The 23,855-nt window shown below is 39.0% G+C and overlaps 1 protein-coding gene across 4 annotated transcripts in view; it reads left to right on the top strand.

Moving 5' to 3' along the window:
* ptprub (protein tyrosine phosphatase receptor type Ub) overlaps positions 1-23,855 on the top strand; it is a 212,781-nt gene that overhangs the window by 40,555 nt on the left and 148,371 nt on the right. For all 4 annotated transcript variants that reach the window (XM_055042255.1, XM_055042254.1, XM_055042253.1 and 1 more), the window contains exon 2: positions 23,369-23,500. In XM_055042255.1, coding sequence (XP_054898230.1) covers positions 23,369-23,500 — 132 coding nt within the window. The remainder of the gene's footprint in view (positions 1-23,368; positions 23,501-23,855) is intronic.

The following is a 23,855-nucleotide window of genomic DNA, read 5'->3' as shown; positions in this document are numbered from 1 at the left end:
AATGTGAATGTTTAAAAGACTCAAATTGAGGCTTTTAAACCTGAGGATAGCGGTAGTAGCATCATGATGGGCGTTTTGCTCATAGAAAGTGGTGAAATATTCAGGACAGGATGCTGGTGATGACGATCACAGTAATGTTTGGTCGCTTTTCAGCTTGGATCAATACATTAATCGATAACAGCATAAATATTGTTCAAATGCTTGGAAAAGAAAAGTGTCAGATATTCATCGTATTCAGACATTGTTGGAGGATCCCAGATAAAAATGACAATAGGTGCAAAGCAGCACCTGAGTTGTTCAAGAGGACATCTTTACACCTTTAACCACCTTTTGATATATATGTATTTTTAGTCAAGGCTGACAGTTGAATCAAATTGAGAATCTCTTATTCTCTGGTTGCTGCAGAAAACCAGAAAATGTTCAAGTTGGAGAAGCTAAAGCAATTTTACCTTGAGTAATAAAGCACTGGCACTAGAGAATAAATCCTAATATGTGCTTATGAACACTGCCAGTGACTCTGCTCTAATTGGAAGGGAAGCAAATGAGAACAGATGCTTACAATAAAACTTATGTTACACAGTGGCACAGCTTTCAAAACAAGCCTTACTCCTCGCATTATCTTGGTGGGGGGGTTCTGATATGTAAAAATAAAATATCTCATAGATGTTTTGAAAATAAGCTAAAAAGCAAGCAAACTGACATTAGGCAGCGAGTCAATTGATATGTTCCTGAAAACATCTAAGAGCAGAGCTCATTTTTTTCTAACTGTATGTAGAGCGATGTGTTGTCAGGTATGGCAAATTTAATTACATGACTGTTGATTTTTTTCCTCTGCAGTCATAATCTCTTCTTGCTGCGGCATATTTCTCCTTCTCCTCCTCCTCATCATGTCTCCACTTCCTGAAACTGCCTTCCAGTTATGTCTGGTGGCAGCATTGCCTTTAGGATTCACACTTCCTCTCTTGTTCCCCACATTTCTTTGCCACCTTTGCCCCTGAACGCTGCAGCTCCTGGTCTTACTTAAAGTCTCCCATAATCTGACGTTGATGCAAACTGAAAGAGCACTGGCGCTCATCTGATATCCCCGTTGCCAACCTCCCTCTTCCCCCGCTTTCCCTTCTGCATTTCCAATCTATTGCCCTGCATAGCTCCAGGCTCCCAGCTTTAAACCAATGCAGACCCTCCCCCCCAACACACACACGCACACACCCCACTTCCCATGCACCCCACCCCTCCAAGCTTCCTCCCAACACACCCCCATCTACATCTCTCCCCTCTTCCTCGTCTCTGCGCTCCCTAAGCTCCACTGCTACTGCTGGGATGCAGAAGTGGAGCTGCGGAGTTGCAGCTGATGTGGTTTGGCGAACCGTGTGAAGTGAGATACGATGCATAATTATGTTGTCAGAGGGCATCATGATGGAAACATCTCAGTCCCAAAACGCAGTGATAGGATCCTTCCGCTTCTTTGTGTGGCCTTAAATACAATGCGGGCGTACGCTGTCTGATGGCAGCTGCAGATATTCAAATGGTGCTTGTTTCAGCTGGAGGAGCCTGTCAGAAAGACAACGAGTTCCACTGAATGTTCTCTGCATTGTTTGTTTATAGGTCAGAACATTTACAAGATGCATTTGATGATGCTATTTATGATGTTGGGACATGTAATATAAACTGGATGTTTATTTTCAGTTTAAGTTGTAGATGTTTTTTTATTTTCTATTATTTAGGCTAACTACTATCGAGAATTGTGATTTTGGACTTTTTTGTGACATGTTTGTATATAAGAAAACATTTTTACATAGATCGAGATAAAATTAAAGTAATTTAGTGAAATATAGTATGAAGTATTTAAATAGTCTATGATGGTCCTGTTTCATTTATTGCATGAGTATGTGAATGAAGGATGTTAAATGTATGGCATGCAACTGCATCCCCTAACGGCTTTGCTGTCTTGTTTGATCTTTTTCACATTTAATAATCATCTAACTGTCTCAGAGTGGGAGTCGTGGTCAAGTAATTGCCAGCTGAATTATTTGGGAAAAGTTTTTCTTTTTTTGTTATTCTGTAATGTTTGTTGTTAATAACAGGAAGTGTTATTTTATTAAAACGTCCTGGTTAGTAAAACAAAAACATTTTGCAGAGATTTGCAGGCATTTATGTGAAGGTGAGTGAATTCTCCTTACCACACACAGAGAGCATCATCATAGTGCAACATGAAATTAAAACACATTCTGACATAATGTTTTAACTATTTTGTATAGTTTACATAAATTATATGGATTATATTCCAAATTTCCAAGATTCTAAATAAATAAATAAATCTGTGGGCCCCTGTCTTTGCTGGAATCACACTGCACAAGCTGCAGCATCCAATATGCAAAGAAGGTGATGCTGAAATGCAGTTTATGTGTATCGCTGTAGGTTCTTATGCAGATTAAATTAAAGGTACATATAGATGGGCGTATGTGTTAGGGCTATTATGGTGAATTTATTTGTTGGATTAACCAAAAGAAGACGTGTTTAAAATCATAGCAACAATTTTTACTTTGAAGGCTCATTGATTTCATTAAGTAAATCAATGTGACTATATTAAATGTTGTACAACACATTAAGTAATTAACTTCTGTAGAGACTCGGAAGCTGTTGAACTTCCGGCCTTTTCTGTAGCGCCGGCTTTAAAAATTATAACTTGATGATATTTATTTATTTATTTACTCTCCAAGTTGTTGTTGTTTTTGTTTTTAAGTTGAAGCCAAACTGAAGTGCAAAATTGTGATTCATTTATGCAAATTGGTGTGTAATTATGTTATAGCCCATAATTATATCCACAGACTCACAGACTTGATTTGGGACTATAAAAAGTAGACATTTGAACAACCTTGAGGAACAAATAAAGCACAGAAACGGAAGGCTGAAAGTCACATATTTCAAAAACATCTTCGTTTAGGCTAGAAATGCACGTTCACAGAACTTGCCAGCTGCAACAATAGCAGTCCAATTCCAGTGTAATTAGTTTTATAATTAGCAGATGAATGGCTCTTTTTGAACACCTTTCCTGAGCATAAGCTAGACAGCTTCGTGCTGTGAAAATATGAAGTAAACCAGCAGGGGGTCTCTCAAACTATCGCATGGCAGACGTAAGATATTAGAGAGGCGAAGCCTCATAAAAGCCGCTCTGCTCCCCCCTCCATCCTATACCAAGGGTCTCCTGGTAGTTTCTCCAGTTTGAAGTCTCCCAACTACTTGATCCCTGATTAAGACCTTTAACTCATTTTACCTTGACTGAGTAACGAGACTATAAAAAGGCCCACAGTGAGAGATGTATATCAAAATGACTCCTTTGATATGGTGGCTGTCTTGTTAAGACTGAAAAAGTAGTTTTTAAAGCTTGCAATTGTGCAGTGTTGTGAAAGATTCATCAGTGTACTTACTGTGTACTGGAGAAATATATTTCTTTTTGCTTTCTTAACGATTCATTTTTCCTCCCTGGACTTTTGCAAAGAAAACTTGACACCTTTGTGTAGGATATTAATGCTCACAAATGCAGTAGTTTTTAAAAGGCAAAAGAAAATCCTAAAGAAGACACCTCTTGAAAGGATTGGATTATTTTCTGACCTTTTCTAAATCGCACTGGTCTTTGAAAGCAGCTAAAGCCCTTCGCAGTCTGTCACTGTGAAAATGTTTTAGAGATGCTCGTAAGTCCTGTGGAAAATGATCCCTCTCTTAAAGTGAGGTGCCGTCGCAGATGGGCTTCTGATTCCCTGCTATTTTGGAACAATGTGCTGTAAAATGCTCTGCACTGCTCCTTTTTATTTTCAAACTGCGAGAACGTGATGATTAATTGAAAAGAAAAGATAAGAAAGGCTCTTTATCGATTTTGTTAAATCAAGTCAATACGCTGCAGCATATCTGGGTAACTTGTTTTATGTTTGATGTCTTTTACTGTTTACTGAAAAGAGAATTGGATCATCTCAGATAAATTCAAGCAGCGAATAGAGAACGAGTTCATGCATTTGTAAGTAACACTATGTCTGACACAGGAATCTTAAACCACAAAGGCCATGCGAACCCCTCAGTGGTGAAACATTGTCATCTCAGCATGATGTCAAATTGCTGTACATCTGTAACCACCCCAGTGTTTCCTCTCTGCTCTCGCTTAGTCTGAGCTCACAGCCGGCTGTGGCTGGAAACCTTTCGTTTCCTCTGCATGGGTCCCCACAACTGTGGCTGAAAATGTGAAGGCAGGATGGAAGTACCCTGTAGGGTCCTCCATCAGTGAGTCAGACCAGCTGGGGCAGAATCGCAATTGCGATCCAGCAGGGTGCAGATATCTAAAGACCCTACAATGGGTTTGTTTTTGCAGACTCCAGCTCAGGATGTAACTGCAGATGATGTGAGAGTTTGCCATTGGCATGGAAGTGTTTGTTGTTCCATTGCTAATAACTCCCAGCATGCAGCTCATCTGCATAAATATGGTTAGGTTTTACTTTGAAAGAAGATATTTGGCTCATTTTTTGGAATTGTTTTTCTTGCTCCGGAAACATTTTCCATTAAATATTGAGCAGAAGACATATAAAATCAAAAAGCATATGAAAAGCAACAGCTTACACTAGTGACCTGAGCAAGAGTATTTGCAAACTTTTTAAATTTTATGTGACAAAAACAAACCTGAAAGTATTGAACTAACACAAAGTATTGCATGATTGAGCAGGGAAAGGGAAATGACATGTGTTATTCAGACTTTTTGTGCTTTAAGAAAATGGGTATTGTGTTAGTATGACCCTTTATTTGAGGTATAGCTACAGTTGGGGTTATGTCATATGGCATAACCCCAACTCTTTCTTTGCAAAACAGATCAAGCTGTGGCAGATTGGAGGGTGAATCTGCAAGCAGCATTTTTAAACTCTTACTGCAGATTACATAAAACACAAATATTTTTAGTCAGAAAAAACACAGACAGCGACCGTTCATCTCTTTTAAAACTACAGATTGAAAGCAATGAACAGCATGTATGTAAAGCAGCAGAGGGAAGACTAGAGGCAAAAGGAGATTTCCATGCTGTACTTTAAAAATTAGTATATTTAGTGAATTGAGTTTAAAATTGCCATACTGACACATGTCTATTTATATTTGAAGATTATGCCATTGACAGTTTTGTTTCTAATAGTTTAAAGGTTCTAAATCAACATTTTATGCAGTAAAAACAACACATTTCTCTCTCAAATAATTTCATCTCCACCTATTTTGTGTCTGCTGCTGCTGTCATCTCGGTATGTATGAATCCACATGCCAGTGGTGGATGTCAGAGCGGTGCTGGCATGACCACCAATTCATTGCAGAATTTTGTGTGCTGCGGCATTGTGTTTTTCTGCGTAATGTCTGGCCACACAAGGAACTCATCACAGTTTACAAAGGGCACAATGATTGAAGCTGCAGAGGGATTTCTGGAATTGCTTTTTCTCAGGTTGATTCTGAGCCATAGGAAAAGAGAGAGGACTGTCGATCGGCCGACCAGACTGAGCGGCGTCTCCTAAAAAGTCTTCATTTGCCTTTTTCTGTGACTTGGTGGAAAATTTACTTTGGAAACTGCAGCCAGCTCTGAAGCTGCAGACCTGCTTCCCGGGGTGAGCTTCAACCCATTCTTCAACCATCACCTCCCTCACAATAGGCCAATAGTTTAATTAGCTTTCTAACAGCGAGTCTTGGCAGCCTTCCCTCTCTCTGTTCCCCCAAGGCTTCTTACCTCAAAAACTGTCCCCTACTGGTTGGCTCAAGTCCAAGAGACAGTGCTGTTTCTTTCAGTGGAACATCTTTTCTGTTTTTTCTCTCTAGACTCCTACATCTCCCCTGTAATTTTACCTTTTCGCTGTCAGTATATAGTAAAAATACACAAGACTGCTCCAAATGTATCTTCTGTTTATGAATTAGAATTTTTTTTTTGTCACAATAAAACTCCAATATTTTCTTATCTGGCGATAAAACTCCCGGTATAAAACATGTGCAGCGCTGACATCCAAACTGCAGTGTCAGAATGGTAATGTACATTCAGTCCAAGTGTTTTATTTTCCACTGAGTGAGCACCGACTCAGTCTTCAAAGCGCTGTGACTGAAGCGCAGTTTATTACTTTAAACAAGGCATTATTATGTTCCCGCTGTCTTCACTCGGTGTAACGCGACTGAAACATGGCCCCTTACTCACCCCATCTCTGCTTTCTCTTCCCCGCCTCACTCCACTAGCTCTCCTTTCTCTCGTCACACGCCGTCGTCAGCAGGCTCTCCGTCAGAACTTTGCTGATTGGTCCCCAAGAGACTGGGCAAAATACTCAATCACGTTTTGTTATTGTGCTTAAAAATACACGGCCTGACCAGGAAAACAAAACAACCAAAAAACAAAACAATACTTTATGGACAGTTTTATTTTGTGCTTTGGATAAGAAAACTAACTTGGGTATAGCTGTCAGTTGGTGATGATTTTAGAGAATCCACGTAGTTTCCAAGAGTTAGAAATACCCATCTGGGTCAAGAGTTAGAAATACCCATCTGGGTCAAACTGAAGCGAGGTCTAGATTAAAGAAGGAATAGATTAAGGCAAAATTTGTGAAGCTATGGTATTCATCAAAACCTTCACAAACCTTTTTGTTCCTTAAGTTCCTGTTGCACTCTGTCTTTTCACATAAGTGGGTGTTATTTTTTGGGGGGTCCAGGAGAAATCAACTGCAGTTGATAAAATAAAATCCTGCAACGTATCAGCCTGGGAATTACCTTCTGTGCTATTCTGCTTGATTCTCATCTCCTTCACTGCTGCGTCTGGAGTTTCTCCCATTGATCTTTCTGGTCACCAATTGGTGATCAGACGGAGTTATGAAGGGTTGACATCAATCTTCTGTGCTGTTTTAGAGTTGTAGTCTGTTGATAGAGTTTGGCAATGCCAGTGCAGGAAGTGAGCAGAGCTATTCAGTCCATGTTGGCCTCGCTTCAGAGTATTGAGCAGTTAAAGCTGGAGCAACGGGAATGTGCAAGACATTTTATTGCTGGCAAAAATGTCATGGCCCTACTACCTGTGGGGTTGTTTATAGTGCTCATTAAGCTGAAACATTATATATGTGACAGCCAAACGTCAGCGATTCAGTAGAACCTGATTTAATCGTTTAAAACCGATCCAATCATTTTCCAATCGCTGAAGGTTCAGGCCCTCCATAAGAAGCAAAGGGTTTAGTAATATGCTGTAGTTTAGTTAGGTATTAATGGGTATGTAGTTTAAACTATGCTCCAGTTTCATTATTTTACATTTAATTTTAATTGAGACGAATATTGTAAAATAGGTGTTTGTGTGAACGCAACATCTTGCTTGTCCTTCTTCCACATTTAATGATCACCTAAACACCTTGGGATGATAGTTCAATAGTTTGTACACAGTCGCTTCCCTCCAAGTGGTTAAATATTTAGGAGCTTAATTAAAATGTAAATATCCCAAACTCCCTTGCCGTTTCAGCTGGTTTGAGCATTTGGCTAAGTGGACTTCAGTTTTTTTCAAGTGTTGACACATTACAATAGATTAATTGTATTATTGAGTCACTGCTGCCACGTTTTTATCGTATTTTTATAAATTGTCTTGCAGTGAAGCTCTTAAAATTATGCACCCATGCCATATATTTGTTTACATGTTGCTTGTTAGAGACTTTAGATACCATTGAAACCGCAATGCAGATACACATCAGTCTGATTTGAGTAATGTTGAAAATTTAGATTTGCAATTCAATTTTACCATAAGATCATGCAGATTGTTTGGTAATAAGTTATCTGTGGTGTGTTTTGTATAAGCAAATTTAACTTGACTGAACTTGAACCTGCAAACTCCCAGGAAAAAAGATAAACAACAGCCACCCAGAAGAACGAAAAGCTCGATGTACAAAACCTTTATGTCTCAATCTTCTGCTTTTAGGAATCTTGGACATACTGACAGATAATAACAGAAGCACAAATTTTTTGTGGCAGGACATTCCACATTTCATGTTCCCTCAATTGATCCTCCTGAGTTCTGTGAGGAAGAACGTCCTCAGGTGCAATTGTTCAATGTCTGTTCCCATTTCTCCACATGCCTATTCGCTAGAGTGACTGCCGTCCCGTCTTGTGTCCCTGCCGCAGAAGCAGCAGACAACAGTGAACACATAGATATGAGTACTTGTACGCCTTTTGGATTTATGCAGACTTTCACATAGGAGCCCACTGTGGACCATCCCTCTGTTGGCTTCAGCAGCATCGGGATGGATTCAAACTATCACACGACTGGGCAGGTGGCAGCTGGATCAGGAAGCTGGTCCGCAGCAGGCCTAATGACCACATGCATGTCAGAGCTGCCTGTGTATGAGGAGACAGTGAGGTGGGCGGTGACGACTGGCCGGGCAAGCAGCCCGCAGAGGAAGGCGGAGCAATAGTACATCTGTGTTGTTGAATTTAACTTTTTGCTTTTTTTTTTTTTTGTCCGGGTTTTTATTGCTGTGGCTGTTGGCATTGTTGTCTTTCAGAGTGGCATTGTTGTTCAAATTTCCCCCAGGGCGGTTAATTGAGTGCACAAAGCCATCTGGAGTACCAGCTTGGCTATGTTTTTCCAGAGCGGACCCGGGCCCCTCACTTACATTTCTCCTACTTTGTGTTTTCACTTGAACCTCAGAAATGCATTCGATATCAGTCACCTGTTCACTCCGTGCATTGAACGTAACATGAGACGCTGTACACTTTTATTTTAGTGTGCGGTTGTGTTGACACTTGGCATTGACACTTGGCATTGCGGCGAACATGATAGCTAATGTATGTGTCTGATTTCACTTCCAAATTATGTTGTACTCTGGCTGTCCAAACGTTGTTACTGCTGTCACTGTGCTTTTGTGAGAAAGTGGCTCTGTAGATTCATTATGCTTCATTGCATCACTGTTTGGCAAGTATTTATTTTGCGGCACTCGCTTATTGCCATTAGGATCTTTGCCAAGCAGTGAATTTGACATCATTTAAAGACGTTCTACCCGAGCACCTGTTTGAAGCTGGTTTTAATGTAATCTTGTCCTGCAAAATCACTTGCACAGCTAATTTATAACCCAATCTTTGCAAAGGTGCTTGCAAAGCGGTCTTTTTTTGTAAATAGTTTTGTGCGCTCCCCCTCTGTGCCGATATCTAAAAGTGTCAGCCACACAAGAGAATGATGCTCCTAATCTACAAAGCTATTAATTAGTTGCCAGACCCTTTAAGTAGTATTTATCTTACAACAAAGTGACAGTTTATTGCAGCAAAATTTTCTATTAGCTATGTATCTGGAATCCAGCAATTAAAACTCAGGGCTGGTATCTGCCTCCGGGTAATTTGACAGATTCATACTGGATGTTGTTCCACCTGATATTGCTCAGTCTTGAGTTAAGCAGGTGTCTTACAACATGCTCTTCCTGGTTTCTCTCACTTGTTAATCTTGCGTTTAAGCATCAGTTGTATTTGCTGCTGTTGATGACTTTAACTAGGCCTCAGGCTCCAAAGGCTGGTGGTATTCAGCTGTAGTTCTGCACGGGACTGGTTCTAACTATGGATAAATGTGAAACATGGCATTCCACAAAATGTACATCTTTAATCAAATATAAACTGAACATGAAGATTATAAATTAGCTCATCAGACAGATAAAGTTAAAATATACAATTTTCCATGTAGAAAAACACAAACACAATGTTCTGAGCCAGATAAATAGTAAATGAAAGATGTTAAACATAAAAACTAAACCTCAAAAGGAGAAATCTATAAAAAAAAATTGTAAAATGTACATTTGGGAGAATGTAATACTAACAGACCTTTTTGATTGCAACATGTGGATACCATAAAAACAAACCAAAAAAAATCCTATCTGCTTAGGCTTTTGGGAGCCTGGCACTGGAACAACATTGGAAAACCCTGCAAAATTGGTGCTTGGCTGTGTAGCCTTCCTCGTTAAATAAGAGGAAGCGTGTTGGTGCCTTATTGTTTGTCTGTGCCGACAGTAATATTTTAAGAACTAGCTCACAAAAAAGTGACATCTCTCAGATGAGCAAACTCATTACCCTGAAGTTGAACTCTTGCTTCAGGAAAACATTTAAGAGGTCTCTCCATCTCTGTCAATAAGTCATGGCCTTGGGAGTTCCAGGCCGCGAGTTTGTTTCACTTAAAGTTACTGAAAGGTGTGTTTTCCCGAGAACTGAGCACCACTAACGCTTCATTGAATTTCCTTCACCATTTCTTTTTGTTGAGAAGCTGATATTACTTAGATTTTTCTTGCATTCATAAAGATCCCTAGGTAGTAAAAATACTCTTCCTGCCTTTTTTCAGAAAACACATGGTTCTTTTCACATTTCCGGCAGATTAGAATTATATGCTGTGAAAAGGATGAAATTACTTACCCCGTCATTCCCCTGCCTTGATCAAAGACGAGAAGTAGGAAGCGCACTTTATGCTAAGTGTGCAAGAAACAAGTGAAAAGAAATCCGTATGAAAGTGAAATACAGTTGCTGCCTCCCTTTTTATGTGACTCTGCTGCATGTGGGTTTTAGTGGAATTGAAAGGCTGCAGGTTGTGCAGACAGCGATTGGCTGCCTTTATGTGAGTGGAATTGACAGGCAGCAGAGCGGTGAAGCTGCCACAGGGTACGTGCTTTAGCAGAGTTGATAGATGACATTTTTTCACCCCCTTCCTCTGGTGATTTGTGACACCACAGGCAGTTTGGAGAGGACTCAGTCAAAGTGACTTAACTCAGCTGGTCAGGGGCTTGCGTGCTGCAGCTGTCAGTTAGCTGAACAGTTTACGTTTGTGTGGGATGTTGTTTGTGGAACCAAAATTATGGTGGCTGTTAAATGTTGTGCTTGTGACCTCTGAGAGAACTCTTAGTTGTCTTTTGCTTTCAGAGCTCTCCCTCCTGCTGGCAGTTTGGTAGAAAGCACAGAAGACTGACCTCTACCTGAACCAGGAAGTGGTGCTGACCACCTGTAGCTGCTCAGCCATGGAGATAATCAGACATTTGCTGGAGTTTTTAAAAAATGTATTATAGAAAATAACTTTTTGGCACACATTTTCAACATCACACACCTTAGTTAATAACTTACATTTGCGAGAAGCAAGTAAATGTTCTGTGTTTTGTTAAGAATAGAAATGACAACAATGTGAATCAAAGTATTAAGTGGGATTATGCGAAATTAAGATTAAGTCTCCAAGTATTAGTATCTAAATTGTTATTTGCCAAAGGATTTACATCATATTGATTTATCCCTGCCTTTTCTCTGTATTAAAATAAATTATAAAACATATTTTAGGATCTGGTGGAAAGTTAAGCCTATTGTTTAACTTAACTAATTTGCAATGTGAAACAGGCAGTGTGCATTTTTCCAACGGTGTTACCAGCTTCTGAATAATAGTCAACAGCATGGAAAAGATTTGTTGGTCTTTATTTATATGTAATCTAATTTTTGATATCACATTTGAAGTGTTGGCTTACGTTGACACGTCCAAAAACAATGGAAACAAACTTACAACTTAACAAAGAAACTAAAGTTAGATTAAACTGGGCAAACCTGGGCTAACTAATCCAGAAGTAACCTGGTTCATTGATCATAGACAGTGAACCAGGTGACTTCTGTAACTTTATTCCAGTTCCTAAAATTAAACATTTATTTGCTCTTTCCCCCAAAATATTCCTTTTCTTGTAAGCCTATTATCATGTATTATTTTGTCTTGTGTGCCGCACGTGTCTGCATATCCTTACAATATGAATTTCAGTTCTGCAGTTGATTAAATGTCTATCTAATTTTTTACCAAATATGTAGTAATTGCCTTAGCAGCAAACTAATATGTTGAAGACATTTTGTATGACCTCTATGACCTGAGATTCTCAGTCATTCATCACATGACAACCCAGGCTGCTTCAGTAGAAGTTTGCAGGGCTTTTCTTTCTTTCTTGAGGATGTGTTTGGCCCTTAAAGTCACTAACGGAGCATTTCCAACCAAGATTAGAGTTGAATAAGACTTGTGTGTGCTATAACTTCAAAAATCAAGAGTTTATGGCCCATTGCCTTCTGCTTAATCACCCAGGAACTTTTACAATCAACACTTTTGTTATATGAAATGGCATACTATCTTTGTCTCTAAAATACAAAGGTGCTTTTATAAAACTGGGACTGAAATTGGAACAAATCCCAGACTGAGCCAGAAGACTGAACCAGATGCTGTGCATTGCAATTAAACTGATTTATTTTAAGTGCCTTTCAGGCGTTGCTCTGCTGTCTCGTGTGAGAAGTATCCAGTATCTCACCTTGTGTAGGGATGCAGAGAGCTGCACAGCTGAGATGAATGTTAAACAGTCATCAGAAGAACTGGCACAACAGTCTAGCCTGCGAGAAGACATTAACTCAAAATAGACCATTTTGGAAATAAGCATGATAATTAAAGCCTCTTATAATCAGTGCGAGATGAATTTTCCCATACCCCCCACGTGAAAAACCACAGGAACTTGGGAGAGGAATAATTGATGTTTCCTTGTTTTTTCTGTGAGCAGAAACAGGAGGAAACGGGCTCAGCCTGCTCCGGTCTCGGTGTCCTTGTTTTATTGTTTTTTTTTTCTTCCTGTTGCCCCCAGAATAGCATTGAGAGAACTGATATGGGATGAATAATGATTTTAGCTTTATTCCACTGACACCTGTGACACTTTTATCATCAGCCCAGCATCAGGAATGAAATATTGTACCAGTACTTTAAAAGAGAGAGCAGAATTAATTTTAAGATGAATTACAGGTGCCTGGTATCTTAGAAATGAGCATGAATACAGCTGTAGGAGACTATTGTGTCATTGTTCCTCCCCTAAAATGGAAATGGGAGAATGTTCTTGACTTGTGTGACTTAACATCATTTGATGCCGAGTCCAGGAAAGGAATAATCACAGAGGAGCAGGAAGGAGTGCAGGACACCCTAATTTGATCTTATCTTGAACCTTACTTCATTAAAATAGTCATACGAAGACGGCCGTGAAGTCAACACTTATATTAAAATCATTCTGCAACTTCGGTCATCTACTGTAAAATGATTAGTTAGGCAACTTCAAAAGACAGCAGAAATACGTTTTTGTTTCAATATTCACTGTGAAAGTAATGCTGAAGCAATTGTTGAATTGGTAGCAGGGACCCCACTGGTGACATGCACTGCACTTATATAAAACTGTATTTTTGATGTGTATTAAATGATCCATATTTAATGTAGCTAGAAGCAAATCTTATTGTGGTATTTATGCAGCACATGGAGCCACTACGAAAGGTAAGGAAGCCGCTTGTGCAGGTATTTGTGTTGAAAAAAGCTCCAGCAACAATACATGTGAGTCTAAAGGTTAAGATTTTTAGTCTTGGATATGAAGATTAAATAATCAATATAACCCTTCGCCCCCAATCTTTATCCAGAATAATGATTTTCCTTTGACGTAGGCTATTTACACAGGGAGATAATAACCGAATGGGTTCATGTGTTTCAATTACAAACTGCAACACATGCAGTTTGTAATTGTTGTGAATTGAGAGTGAATTCTCCATTTGTTAACTACGTAGCGCAAAAATAGTTAAATCTGTCTTTTTTCAGTTATTAAAAGTTTTTTACTGTAACAGTTCATCTACTTTATTGGGAACAAAAAACGTAATATGGTACAGTGATAGGAGTTTGTAGATAGTAATGATAAAAATAAAGACTGAGCCGACTTTGCACACTTTGTCGGCTCAGGACTTTTGGCACAGAGCAACACGGCGTAAGTTATTTTATATGAAAAAAATCCTTAGAATTCAGTCCCATCTTGGTCATTTTCATAAAGTCTGTTCTTCCCTTCATCTTTCATCAGAAACTGTCCTGCAGCACATCGTTACTCAGTCCACCCCAAGCCTCTCCGCCATACTTGCTCTCCAACCCATTTCTTTCTTGGGTTGGCTTCGTGTCCCACCCTCTGTGTCTGACCGGGCCCATCCAGCCACCAGGGTTGAGTTATTAATGCCTGGGGAGGCAGGAGGATGATTTCATTGCGTATTCAGGTGTGGGGATGGATGGCTTTCAGAGGCAGCTGGGGGAGTGCTTAGGAGGAGAGTCTGTGTAGAGAATAAATATACCTGTCTCCTGCTGATGCATAGGGCCACACTCGCAGCAATGCAAATCAACCACTCTATCTGCTTCCACCCATTCCCACCTGGATCCCCCACCAGCCACGCACTTACTCACTCTCACCGGATTTAGATGAGAGTTTCTGTGTGGAGTGGAGGAGCTCTCAGCTTCCCAGCATGGTTTGACACCGCTGTGTTGTTGCAGATTCAACAAGCATCCGTGAGCTGTTGAATCACATTACCCAGGCGACTCGACAACTTCTGCCGTTCAATTACCAATCCTTACTTCGTAAAAGCAGAAGTTAAAACTGAGATAAAATCAAAGTATGTGATTTCTTTGAGCATACCCTTACTATTTTTGCTCCAAACAGGAGAGTCACTGCAGCTTATGAAGTGTTTTCAGTTGGCTTTCATCTGGTAGCAAAGGCTAGAGGACTCTAGGGCTGCATAAGTGCACAGCTGTATGCACTCATCTCTGATTTTTCTTGGTTAGTATTTTTTTCATTAGTTACAGCTCCAAATATCTCCCGCATTTAATGTCTGAACAAGAGGACAGTGATATAAAAAAATAGGAAAGCTATATCAGCAGTGGTCTTGCCTTAATTATGTTGTTTCTGTTTTGGATGTCTTTCTTTTGCTCTCCCTCCATGAACTTTGTGTAAAAGTAGGAGTGAGTGAGGATAAACTACTCATGGTGTTGCTAGGATCCAAGCTATGTTCACCACTTCCTGCTGCTAATATCCAATATGTTTGCTGATCTCAGGGGTTTAAAATGCAGCCCACAAACCACTGAATGACGTCATGGTGGCTTCCTCTGTCTTCTCGGTTATGTTCCCTGTTGCAGCTCCTATTTGTTATTTTTTTTTGGTGACCAATCAGAAATCAATTTACTTGCAGCTCCCACTTGCCCTTTTTAACATTAAACTTTAACTTGAAAACTTTCCTGCTTATTCTTTAAGAAGTCTCCTAAAACAGTAATGCATGTTACGTCAAATGCAGGGTGCAGAGTTCATGTTGTTTAATTTGAGTGGAGAAGTGCCAATAATAATAGTACTTATAAAAAAACATGTTAAAAGCAGCCAAAATTGAAAAGTAACTGGAAAAATAAAGTTTGAACCATCACAAAGTCTTGGTGGGGACTTCAGAACATTTGGAGAATTTAGGTGCAGGTGAAAAAATGACTGTGAGCTACATTATGTGACTCCAGGGGTTTACGTTCAAAAACACTTTAACTGGTCCATTTGGACCACATCGCATCATTTTGCTTGCAGTGGTGTTTATTTAAAGGTACCATTACTTGTAATGTTTTTTTTTTTATATATTCTCACTCATTGATTTCCAGCCTGGTTAAAGTGAAAAGCACATCATGACATCACCTGTACTTCAGATGTCTTTGTGGTTGCAGTTATTGTTTCAACTCGATTTCACATCCATATCTTGTCGTCAATAAAAAATTTGGAAAATAATCAAGATATCCATATTTGTTCAGTATTTCATTAACTGTAAAAAAATCACATTGATATTACTTTATCCTGTTATAATGTATTTTCATTTTGCATCTTAATTCCTATTTAGCATTTTCACGTGTATGAAAACTTTGTATTCTGTGTTTTTATGTGATGAGCAAAGCCAAAATTGTGGCAATTTGCGATCTAATGCTTTTCAAAAAATCTTTCCAAATAAAGATAAACTTTGCACATCACAGAACTAAATTCTATGCTTGAACAGCATTTTTGACATTTTGCAAGGTATAGTATTTCATTATAGCAAGTCTATTATGGAATACTTAAGTTGTTATTCTAAAAAATTAGCTGTGGTGAAAGACCTGGGACTCTACTAAACCCCTCTACTAGAGCTGATTCACTTCAAGCTTACATACAGATCTTTACTGCCTATGTGAGTGTCTTGTACTCAAACAAGTGCGTCTAATCTATAATCTGAACAAATACAGCCCTGTTGTGGACTCTCCAGTTTTATTCAACTTACACTCTGTACTGAATCTTTTAGAAGCCACTGAAAGGATTAACTGCTGTGTTTCAGATCAAAGGATTATGTTTGGTTTCCAAAAGAAATCATGTCATTCTTTTTCTTTGGAATATTGTTTTTTTTTCTCCTTAAAGAAAGTGGGTGTTTTAGGATTACAATTTCATGGCTGTGGTCTCAGGATATGAATACCTGGCTGCTAATGCGGGGTAGAGAGCGTGTGTTTGGCTGATTGATTGTTTTGAGTGAAGAATAGTTGAAGTTACCTTTAATGAACTTGGACTGGCATGCTCGCGAATATTGACAGTCTTGTCTCAACGTTTTTATTTGCATGACTGAGATTAAATAGCATAGGATTGCAAGGGATAAGAGGACTTAAGATGCCAAGCCTAATATGAAGAGCCATATGTGATACAGACGAGTGATACGAGCACAGAAAGACTCACAGCCGTGATTAACTGCCCGCATAAAACCAGGCAACCTATTTTTTTATGTATCACCACGAATGTAGCGGCAAATTGAAGTGTCTGGTAAACAGCCTTCCACCTTCTTTTATGTCCTCACGAAACGCAAGAGGAGTTATTGCACCGGAACGTGGCTCATCTCTTCCACGGCGTAAATCTGAGGTTATTCTGGCTGGCCGGAGAGTCAGAAGTGTTAAAGTGCTGAGTTATTTATGGGGATCGAGTGTTGATTCACAGAAGGCATTAATATTACTGTAAAACAAAGTTACGAAATGTTAAAAGTCATTGAAGCCTTTAGGAATACTGCCCTGAGTACTAACATCAACATGCTGGGACTTGTGATGATAGTCATCATCATAAGCCCCACATCATCTTACAGCGTGTTTAAAGATTAATTTTTAGAGTCTTTACCAATTCTCAGTTCATAAATACCAATGCTTCCTATAGCAAATGAGAAAATCTTCTTTTCAGGTCCTTTTCAGCATGATGACGTTTTGTGGTTGAGGATTAGACCTTTTGTGCAGGTAACTAGCAAAATTATTAACGCTCCTCATTTTCAAAGGTTCTCACTTTCCATTCACAAACGCCATTGTCTACTATTTGGGAGTTTTGTGCCTCAGACTAAAGACACAAAGTAGGATATCATTGGTGAAGAAAAATGGTACATAGTTGTTCATCATTTTCAACAAACAAGCAAAAAATATATTGTTACAGCTGTAAGGCTTTTAAGGATTTAGGGTTTCTTCAGAAGTAGATATTTCAATCTACAGAAGTAGATGAACATGCTGTTTTCAAATATTACCATTATTGTAACTTTGGCTGGACTTTGACTGGGCCATTCTAACACATGAACATTATTTAATCTAAACCATTGGTGTCCCACTGCACTATTGAAGGACAGATGTCCTCCTGGTTTTAAATGTGTGCCTCCTCAAGCACAGCTGATTCAGATGGCTGAATTATTCCCTTGTCATGTCATTATGTTGTGAGAATTAATCATTCATCTGCACCAGGTGAGCTCGTTAGGGAAAGATGAGTGCATGCAGACCATTGGCCCTTAAGGAGGGACATGGATGCTACTGATCTGACACATTTTATTGCAGCTCTGGGCATTTATACTGCATGTTTATGATTGCGAAGGTGAACCTCCATTTAATCTCACTGTTTGTAGCTTTTCACTGATTTTCTACCAGGACTGCCATCCTTTTTCATCTTCCCTTCAGCTCCCACCAGATTTCTTGTCCCTCGTTAAAAATGGATTCCCACAGCATGATGCGATCATCACCGTGCTTGATAATGTGGATGGCACAAATAAGGATAAGCATTGTGTTTTGCATGCAAGCCAAAAACTGTGTTATTCTATAGTCTTAAGGCGTAGATATGTGCCTTAACCTCAACTACAAAACCTGAGCAGCATCTAACTTTGTTACACACAGTAAATTATGCTGTAATTATTCAGCTAAAAAATGCCCACTGACACCCCACATGCCCCCTGGTCCTCCACAGGGAGCACTGTAGGGGAGTGTGTTTGTGATGATAGATGAGCTGGATCTCCCCATCGTGCTCTGAGGAGTTGACATTCCCAGGCAGCTCGCATCCCGGATTCCTTCTTCTTTCATGATGAGACTTTTGCAGGGAGGAGTATGCAGGCTTCATTTACCGAACCAGCAGGGAATAATATAGTGCCAGCATTTGGATGTGTCAGGTCCCATATCTCTGGCTGTTCTATTAGAAATAGACCCCGGTGTGGCGACAATTAACCTCTGGCCTTGGCAGCAGATCTGTGCAGTTACAGCCTAGTGCGGGGAAATAAATCAAACCTAGTGAGGGAAAAGCAGACTCTTTCCTCTTATGGTTGGCTTCTACGTTCATCCACTGGGCCGATCGTACGCGGTGTGCTCTGCAGTTATCATATCCATATCATCACTTCAGGGAAACAGAATGCTACAGATTCGCTCTAGGATAGGGTCTCCCAGGAGCATCCTTTTTTTCAGATCAGCTCTGGACCGATTGCAAAACAAATTTCTGGGTTAATTGGTAGGTGGTTCATACTCAAGTGGGCCATTTGTAGTTTTAGATCTTGTTTTTACTTTTTCTGTAATGATGTTTTGTGCCTCTGTTGGCTGGTTGTGTGTTGATAAAAGGAGGTAAAGCACATTCTCAGGTGGCACCAATGTCTTAACATTTAATCACCTTCAATAGATTACTTTAAAGTGGGGAAGCACTCAGAATATTGTGGCTGACTTCCTATCTTCAGTTTTTGAAAAATTCAGACCCTCTACTACCCGATACTGATTTATTCTTAAGTACAATAATAACACAGATGTTAAAACAGTGTATATTTTTTTCTTGCCTTCCTGCCGTGACCGGCCATTATTTATTGACATTGGAAGCGGAGGCAACTTCACACTGCATGTTTGAGAGAGCAGCTATTATTTTTATATGTACAGATCAAATTGTTGCTGTTTGCATTTTAAACTGATACAAGCAGTTTCTGTGTTTCTATTTGCCTAAAACTGTGTAGTCTTATATTAACTCTGAGATTTCTAAAAGATTGCCAACATTTCCAAACCTAAAATTGTTTTTGAACAGATGGAGACTGAAAGATCAAAATTGCTGAAACAGAGAAACTTTGTTGTAATGCACTTAGACTTAGAGTTATCCTATTAAGGTTTTGCTCTCACTCTCCCTTTCTGGCAGCCTGAGTGAACTACAGACAGGCTATAAAACATAACATTAAATTCTCCTTTAAATAGCTTCTTACTCCCAAAGAGCACCATTGTATGATCGTCTTGCTTGGGGCAAGACAATCATTTCTGCATTTCAGCAACTCACCCACTATGCATAAAACCAGAACCATTAAGATCTACAAACTCAGACAGATTGGTTGACAAAGGTTTTGTGCTTTGTTAAACAAACGCTAAAGTGACACTACAAAACCTGAGCAGGTGTCTGTAAAAACAACACGTTATATTCTTCTACTTTACACGTTGAACATTATTATCTATTTTATAGCAATTATAATTGACTGTGATATAAATTTATATATGTTTTATATTTTCATACAAACACACTTTTTTGCAGTTACTTGTCCTGAGAACTAGATGCTAGATGCTGATGTATAAACAAATGTAAGTCAAAATCACACTTTGTTTCTATGTTTGGCATCAACTGGGTAAATCAAACCATGTTACAAACTCTGGCTTTAAGGCAACAACTTTTCATAAACAACAGATTTAGAGCTACAGATTAATATAATGAACAACAAACAACAATGCAGAGCAGTTCAAACCAAAGAGGAAAAATCCTATGAATTTTTTCTATTGCTTATCTGTAAAATCATTCTGTTTTTGTAAGAATGATTTCCAATCTACTGGATTAGTTTTTCTTGTAATTGAAGGAAAATTAAAGTATAGTTACAATCCAGCTGACTAGCAGTGCATAGAAAAAACTGTTGCCCTATATGTTCTACATATTAATAGGCTCCATGAAGCTTAAGAAAATATCCGGTCACCCTGGAGGTTTCAGCATTTTTTCAGCCAGCTGACCAATAAATGTGCTACAGTTTGAAATTTTATGAAGTAGATGAAATGCTGGTCAAATGTTTTGATGTGTCAGAGAAGGTTAATTAATGTTTATGTAAGACCTTTCTGCTCATAAACATTTCTAAGAGGTTGTAAAGAAATACATAAATGATACCGGCTAAAAGCTGCTCTATTAGAATATTTTTGATTAAAAAGGTTTAGTCTATTGATTCTAAAGATGTGCTTTTATGTGCTGTCATTTGATTTAATTCAGTTCTTATTTAAACCTTTTAAAGCAATAGACAGTTAATTTTAATTGCTCTGTATATGCCTTTCCAATGTCAAAAAATTCAGTTTACATTTTTATTACATGTTTTCTCCCAAAATAAGAAAGCTAAGATATTGAGTTACCTGAAGCTCGATATTGTAAAACAAACAACTTTATGTAAGAAAAGCAGCTGAAGTTTATGTCCATGATGCAAAGTTTAATACACAGTCTCAGGAAGGAAGTCAGCAAAACACATACACACAGAAAGAGGTAAAGGGCATGGAAAAAAAGACAAGCACAATCCAGATAAATCCCAAAGCACACAATGAGTTGCTTACAAAAGTGCAGGAACAAGCACAAGGGAGCCAACAAGGAATAATAAAAAAGAAAGCAGCTAGAAAGTTTGAATGAATGCAGAGTACAAAGACTATCCGAGAAACAGCCAGAGAACCCCTGGGGGCCTACATGCAGTGAGTAATGACCCGATCGAACACAGGTGTGGCATAAACCTGCAGGGAAATAGAAGTACACAGAAAGAGCTAAAGATGCAGCCGGAAATACAACAAGAATTAAGCAAGCACAATATCAATCTGTTCATTTACTCTTAACAGTTAACATACATGTGAATAATTTAAATTTCATAAGTACTCAACACGTTACTCGAGAGCCTTATTGTAAAGTAATTGTTACAGGATTTGCAGCTGAAATATCTTTGAAACAATACCATCTATAGTTACTATTTTCACAGCAGCCTGATTAAACTGCGCATGACTTTAACGACTGGAAATCTACAAGTGTAGTTAAAACAATATTGAATCCTCACCACAGTGAGTCCAGTTCTGCTTTTCTCTACCGATCGCCACATTGGAAGCATTTGGTTAATGGCAGATTAGAGAAAAGACTGAGCAGCCAACCACTGGGGTCACCTTCAGGACCTGCTACTGATTATTCCTATCATTAGCATGCCACGTCTCATGCTGTCCCACTCTAATTATTACTGACACAGGCTTCGGGGTCAAATGACAGAGCCATTCGAAACTGCCCACTGCAACACCGTAACTCTCACATCAACAGGAATGGCGAAACATGGCAACAGATGTGTGGAACAACGAGCAAAACCCATCAATCCTGCTTCCAGGACCCATTAATGTTATCACTGTTTAATATCATTAAGAAAAAATGAGGCTTTTTGATTCAAGAGATGGCAGACTGAGAAATATTATGATAATAACAGCATTCCCCAAAGGACCTGCTCACTCTGAGTGGTACTTTTATCTTCATATCCCTTCACATGCAGGGCATTGTAATCTGTCATGTTTAGTTTTAGTGGTTCAAGGCAGAAATAATAAAAGTGTGTCGCTTAATATCTTTGAAGGAAATTTGGTTCTTGAGACTTCTTTACAGGGGACCTGTTAATCAAAATTGTCCTTTTTATACATTCTTGTACTTTCATTCAGGTCTTTACTGCTTCTAGAAACAGTCCAAAGGCAAAAAAAAGAGAGAAACAATTGAAAAATTCAAAAACTGTCACCTAATTTAGTGGCAAATTAAGCAGCAGTCTGAGTGCACTGCCTCTCTTCTATCAACCCAACCGGGGCTTGAAAACATTTGGTCAACTAGCTTTACCGCTCTCCATGCATTCCCTCAGTCATGGAGACCAGATAAGTTTGGCTTCATTTTGCTTTTTTATTACAATGTTGCAACCACATTGCCAAAAAATCTGCAATTGGTACAAATCACTTTACGAAGGACTCTTGAAAACTACATGACCGAATTTACCAACAGAGTTAGCTTGACGCTCAGGAAGAGCGAGGCAGACTTCCTGCTCAGATAACAAGGATGCGATGGAGTTGTCCCGTCTGGTTCTAAAACCACAACAATTAAAAAACAAACAAACAATAAAAAAAAAAAACTGTGGCAGGGTTGACTTACTGTTCAGAAACTGCTGCTGCATCCTGTAGGTGTCGCTTCTTCTGCTTCTCGATTTGACTTGGGGTCAACGATGTACCGCTGTATCTGTGGGCAGCCATTTTCATTTTCATGTGTATAAAGAATAATCACTGACTTGGGGTGGCAGCAGCAGCTTATTTGGTTAATAGTGATGTAGCTCATGCCTGGTATTAAGGCCCACCGTACATGGACTTTTTAAGGCGTTAAAGCCAAATGTTGCATTTACTCATTTGCTCATTTGCAAATAGATTAATGTCATTTTAAACCTTTATCTTTCTTTAAAAGATTATGGTTCTTTACCTGAGCTTTACCATTCAGAACAGTAGCCATCACTGCTGGGGGTCATCTGAGTTTGGGTCGACCATCTGAATCAGGTCGATCCACTAGGAAGTGAAATACAAAATACCAAGACTTTGACTAACTTCAGCAGATCAGCTCAGTTTTTTTATATTTTGATATTTCACTGACCCAAATATGTTCAAAGCAAGCATATTTTTCCATCAGGGCACTTTAGAAAAACCTTCATAAAATCCTGGCAGTGGAAAATCATACTTCTTTTCTCTGCTATGATTTAACAGTCAAGCTACTTTTGTGTAAGAAGGATAGTGAGTTATTCTAAGTTCATTGAAAATTACATTTTTTTTTAGATTGCAGGCCCATTGAGGTTTAAAGTTGAATGTTTGGCCACCGTATGAAATCCCAATGTATACACAGTCATTTTCTATTACTGTTGATGCCTTTTTTCCCTGCTGAATGTGTGGGCAGTGAGTTTGGCAGGTCCAGATAATAGGTGTATGTTTCAGGGTTACTATGTGAAACCATCACACCACAGCTATTCTTTTTATATTGAAATACAACAAAGCTGTGTCACCTGAACAGCTGACTGTGGTCACTTTTCCAGTCTGTTGTCTACTTAAGTTTGACATTTTAGTGCTGGGAGCTTTATTTTATCATTTCATCTTTTACATACTTGTGAGGAAAATGTGGTGAGTCCCCATTCTAGCCTTTTAGCTAATTCTGTTTTTTATTTTTTTTATTTCTTTCTTTTCTTTTAGCTGCTGGCTGCACGTTTGAAGAGGACTCGGATCCTAATCTGTGTGACTTCACCCAAGGGGAGGATGATGACTTTGACTGGATGTTGTTTCGGACATACAGCTCTCCTTCGGCCAGCAGCGACCTCCTGAGGGGTAAGTCCTCCTCTTTTCTGCTTTGGCTATTTTAGCCAAATAACAAAGCTGATTTTTCTCCAAAACTACTGGTGAAAATTGTGCAGCTATTGGTCAAACACGAGGACATTTAGTAAGCACCAAGTAAAGTTGATCAGTGCATAAACCACAGTGGCAGGCTTCCAATTTGGACAGAAGTAACATTTCTACGTCTTACCTGTCGGGGGCTGTAGTGCTCCCAAGATGCTAGTATACTGCTCCGAGTCAGTAGATGAGCAAACAGTAAAGTAGTGTTGGATTTCTGGTCTAAAGCAATTACCAGAAACTCCAGAACCATTTCTGTGTCAGCTGTTTGTTTGTCAGGTTTTATGCACTC

This window comes from Poeciliopsis prolifica, unplaced genomic scaffold, assembly GCF_027474105.1.
Source record: "Poeciliopsis prolifica strain line A6 unplaced genomic scaffold, Auburn_PproV2 SCAFFOLD017, whole genome shotgun sequence".
NCBI lineage: Eukaryota > Metazoa > Chordata > Actinopteri > Cyprinodontiformes > Poeciliidae > Poeciliopsis > Poeciliopsis prolifica.
This window is presented reverse-complemented; position numbering and strand designations above follow the sequence as displayed.